We start from the raw sequence: 4,581 nt of genomic DNA on the forward strand, positions 1-4,581 counted from the left end.
GGAAGAGTTCAAATGTGTCTTCAGGGGTGAATGAGTTAAATTGGTCTTCTCAAGAGTTCAGGTCGTGTAAAGTTTGCTAAAGGGCTGTATGTTGGAGTCAGTACTGTTTCTCAGGAGAGTTAAAGGCTGCTCAAAGGCATTGCTGTTAAGTTAAATAAATGAAGGAAAATACTCCAGCATAAGCAAAACACAGATTAATCGGTGTATTTGAAAGTTTGCTAAGTACAAAAACATTATTCACTTGAATTTAACACATTGACATGATTTAATCATAAAAAATTACATAAAAATATTATTCTTAATTTTAGCAGCAACTTAAATGAGTATAAATGAAATGCTGATGTTTTGGCAAAATTATTGGCTAACAATGATGAAAAGTTTTATATATTATGCTCTGGACTTTAGGTGATAATAGAAGATTCGGACCTGGTGGGATTCTGTCACTCCCAAAATGACCCCCACATTTCAACATTTGACAATGTGTAAGTATGCCGTCGGCTCACAGACCAATTAAATCAGAGAGAAACATTAAAAAATCTTGATAATTGTCAATTGATTTGTTATATCCCCCAAATGAAGTGAAGGGGGTATGTGGGAATCAGCTTGTCCGTCCATTTGTCAATCAACAGCTTATGAGATAAAAGCTTGTCTGGACAACATCGCCGTTAACTACTAGCAAGATTTTAGAAAACTTCAATATGCATGATCGGTACCGCATGTAGCTGTGTAATTGTTATTTAGTTTTTGCCCTTTTTTATACTTGGTAATTTAACGTCCCGTCGGGACAGATTCTCCAAAACTGCCTGACCAAATACAATGAGACTTTCTGGGAGCGATACATAGGTTTAGATAGAGAGTTCTAGTTTCCTTTATTAGAACTACAATGTATAACCAGCAGGTCTTTGATACTTCATCATAATCGTAAAGAATGGCTCACGGGAAAGAGAAAAGACATGGACATAATTTATACTTCATAAACGGCCTCTCAATGGGGTCGACCAAGTTTCCAAAAGTCTGTTGTGACAATACAATATAACTGATGATTAGAATTCTCGCATATGTCAAAAAGTGTATCTAATATCGCATATTCAACCATTCCTTTACAGATTGTATGACACTCACTTGCAGGGAGAATTTATCATGTACCGGAATTTAGAATACCACATAGAGGTAAGAGTTGAACAATTTTCATTAGAAATAGAACCATTTATTTTGTTTTTGTTGTTGTTGTTTTTTTCAAAAAACAAGATACACAATTTTTTGGGGTAATTACTGGAAAAGCTAACGAGGTATCAAATAAGTTTTGTCACAACTAATATGGAAGTTCAGTTTTCTTGTTTACATACTGGGTAGCCATTAGGAACTCTGAAATATATAATATAATTAAGTGTTTAATCATTGACTATCATAGGTACGAGTGCTATTTGTGAGGTGTGGAGAAGGCACTTGCAATTGTGGAGTTTTGGTTAGATCAGGAGATGACGTCATAAAAGTTCACAAATGTTTACCGGGAACTCTCTCAGCTTATCCAATCAGTCGGAGACTCTTTATCAACTCTCAGCTGACATTCAATTCCAATATCTACCAGGCAGAGGACGGCAATAAGTATGAGGTAATTGTCTCCCCTTTTGGCAAGTTATTGCCAATATTGGCAAATAAGTATTTACCTGTCGTCGTCAAGGAAATTGTTTCCCTTTCTCAGATAAATTAGTATTTGTCTCCCCTCGCTAAGGGAATTGTTTCTCTTTATCAGATAAATCGGTTTTTGTCCCCCCTTGCTAAGGAAATTGTTTCTCTTAATCAGAAAAATCAGTTTTTGTCTGTCCTCGTCAAGGATTTTTTTTCCATATCTCACCTTATCAGCTCCAATCAGTTAGTAACTGACAGGTTATACGCTATCGTCAAATCCCTAATAACGATACTGTCTGCCCTACTGACATATTTGTCTCCCCTTATCAGGTTCAAATCTTTATTAAGTTATGATCTGAAGCAGAATCACTTTTATATTTTTGTCTGTATTATCTCCCCTGGTCATATTATGTGCTTATTTAATGTCTTTTATTATCTCCCCTGGTCATATTATTTGCTTATTTAGTGTCTTTTATTATCTCTCCTGGTCATATCATGTGCTTATTTAGTGTCTTTATATCATGTAATTATTTCCCTTTGTTAGGCTTTTTGACAACCTTCATTTTATCTATAAATGATAAAAATAGAAATTGTAAGTTGAACTATATATAAAAAGGCAACAATCTGACCTGTTGTAAGATTTTGTTCTACAACAATTAGAGACTTTGAAATTAGTTTAGACAATCATTGGAAACATCTTGAACTGAAATTTAATCACCTAGCTTGCTACCAATTTAAAGTGATTTTTGATGAGCCAGTAATTGCCTGCATCAATCATCTCCTAGTATCCTATTAAATCCCATTTGTCTCTGTAGATCTATCTACCAACCGGTGCCAAGGTGATCTTGAAGAATGACCAAGGAAAATACATGAATGTATATATCGAGGCTTCAGTTTTGGACTTGAACAAGACGGATGGTATGGTGTTACACTACAGATAAAGTGTTTGTTAATGTATACAAAAATGGAATGGCTGCAGACTGTGTTTGATAGATTTGCATTTTAAAGACTTGAAATACTCAGCCAGGCTGCAGAGAAGGCTGGAATACATATACTCCTTATTGAAACTGACCTTGAATTGTTTGAGCAGATATAACATCAGATCAAAATTGAATTATAATTTTTCATTTGCATATAAACTTAAAAACATTTAACGCTATATCAGACCCCGACAAGTAGTGATTTTACTAAGAGCTTCTCCCGAGATCAAGTCCTTGTTCAGCAGTTGAACACCTCTACTTGGTGCTGACTCCTCAAGTCCACCATTCAAATGCCAACATAACTGTGTTCAAATGCTTCTGAATGCTCTAGGTTGCTGGAACAACCAGGGTTGAACCAGGAACTTTAGGTGCAGATGTTCTGAAGGCCTGTTTTACGTAAGCATCACTGTGTTACAGGTCTGTGTGGAAAATATGACGGGCTCAAGGCGGACGATCTTGTAGGAGCCGATGGTACGATTTACAGTGTAACTGATGCAGCAGACCAGCCTAACGACTTCAGTCGATCCTGGAGGTAAGGTTTAGTGACCTTAAGATGGAAATCTTATCACCCGGCAGCATTCATCATGTTCTGAGTACTTTCTGTGTTTCATAAAATGGCAACGCCAACATTTTACCACTTTGATAAATTTTCACAACTAATTTTCACAACTTAAATATTTGTATGGGGTCTGCATACTTGGGGGAGATTCCACTTGATTAGGATTAAAAGCATAGACAAAGTGTGTGTATGTACACCCTAGGGGAAATGGGCACTTATAAAAGACATCTTTTGAGTTGTTCTTTCAGATGAAATAATTATAATTAGATCATAGAGAAGAGGAATAGTTTAGCAAAATCTCTGGTTGAAAATGCTCAATTTCAGGGTCCAAAATAGGGGGAGTTGGCAAGAATAAGTCTGAGACAGGGCTTCTTTTATACTCAATGCCCAAGTGCCACTTGCCTCCATAACTCTGTTACTTCATCCTATTTCAAACTAAATGCAAATACTAACTCAGAAATTGTTTAGGGAATAAATTAAATTTTGCTGTTTATACCTTGCCATCTTATCCCAATTTGTTGTCATGATATTACCGACTTCATTTCTTAACAGATTTTTACCAAAGTTGTAAGATTTTCATCGTAATTTGTATAAAGATCAAGTATAAAATACATTCGACATATTTTAAATTTCCAAATTCAACACCATTGCTCACTCTTGCTATTTATAGGTCAGCCCTAGGGCAAAGGGGGGCATCTTACTTATGTAGGTGTCACCATTTCTAACTGCTGAACTGGCAGATGACTTAAAAATAAGCAACATTTCATAAGCGGGCATGGCAAAACAATGACTATTTCTATGAAACATTATCAATTGCCTCTTTGTCTTCGTTCAAAATGCTCATTAAAGAGTATTTTGAAGTTTCATTTTTTTGTATCAGTGTATTACTATAACAAAACACTTGTACAATAAATTCCATCATCAAAATTTGTCAGTCTGGTTCTCGAGCTTATTCAGATATTAACCTGGCCCAGTGCATGCTGTTGCAGTGTCCATGCCAATTTGACTTCAAGCTCTTCCAGGATTAATACAGCACAATAAGTAAAAACAACTCCTATTCTGGTTATCATGCTTTATTGTGTGGCCCGCAACGTGCGGCGACATATAGGTATGACTTTGGCGGCGGTGGCGGCGGCGGCAACAGCCGCGGCTGTGTCGTCCGAAAGAAGGTGTACGTGCGATAACTTAAGTGCCCTTAGGTTGCATACTAATATAGCTCGGAGGAGTTTGCATTTCAGAAGTTAACATGCATTTTTGATGGAGTTATGCCCCTTCTATTTACAAATAAGGGCATTATGAAGTAAATGCATGAACTTTTTTTTTTTAATCAATTCCTTTCAAATTTTGTACGGTAATTCTAGAAGCAACAATGTTCAACATATATTACGGGTTTTTCTGTCGAGTTTCAACTTT

General features: G+C 36.1%; 1 protein-coding gene across 1 annotated transcript; it reads left to right on the forward strand.

Annotated features, from left to right (window-relative positions):
* Positions 1–405: 405 nt before the first annotated feature.
* Positions 406–3,160, forward strand: LOC110444721 (von Willebrand factor D and EGF domain-containing protein-like; the record flags this gene model as incomplete). The annotated part of the gene is made up of 5 exons (XM_021489084.1): positions 406–482; positions 1,107–1,170; positions 1,412–1,612; positions 2,445–2,547; positions 3,027–3,160. Coding segments are annotated over 5 exons (564 nt in total), but the record flags the coding sequence as incomplete, so codon positions are not given.
* Between the last annotated feature and the right edge of the window lie 1,421 nt (positions 3,161–4,581).

Source organism: Mizuhopecten yessoensis, unplaced genomic scaffold, assembly GCF_002113885.1.
Source record: "Mizuhopecten yessoensis strain PY_sf001 unplaced genomic scaffold, ASM211388v2 hete_36165948, whole genome shotgun sequence".
Lineage (NCBI taxonomy): Eukaryota > Metazoa > Mollusca > Bivalvia > Pectinida > Pectinidae > Mizuhopecten > Mizuhopecten yessoensis.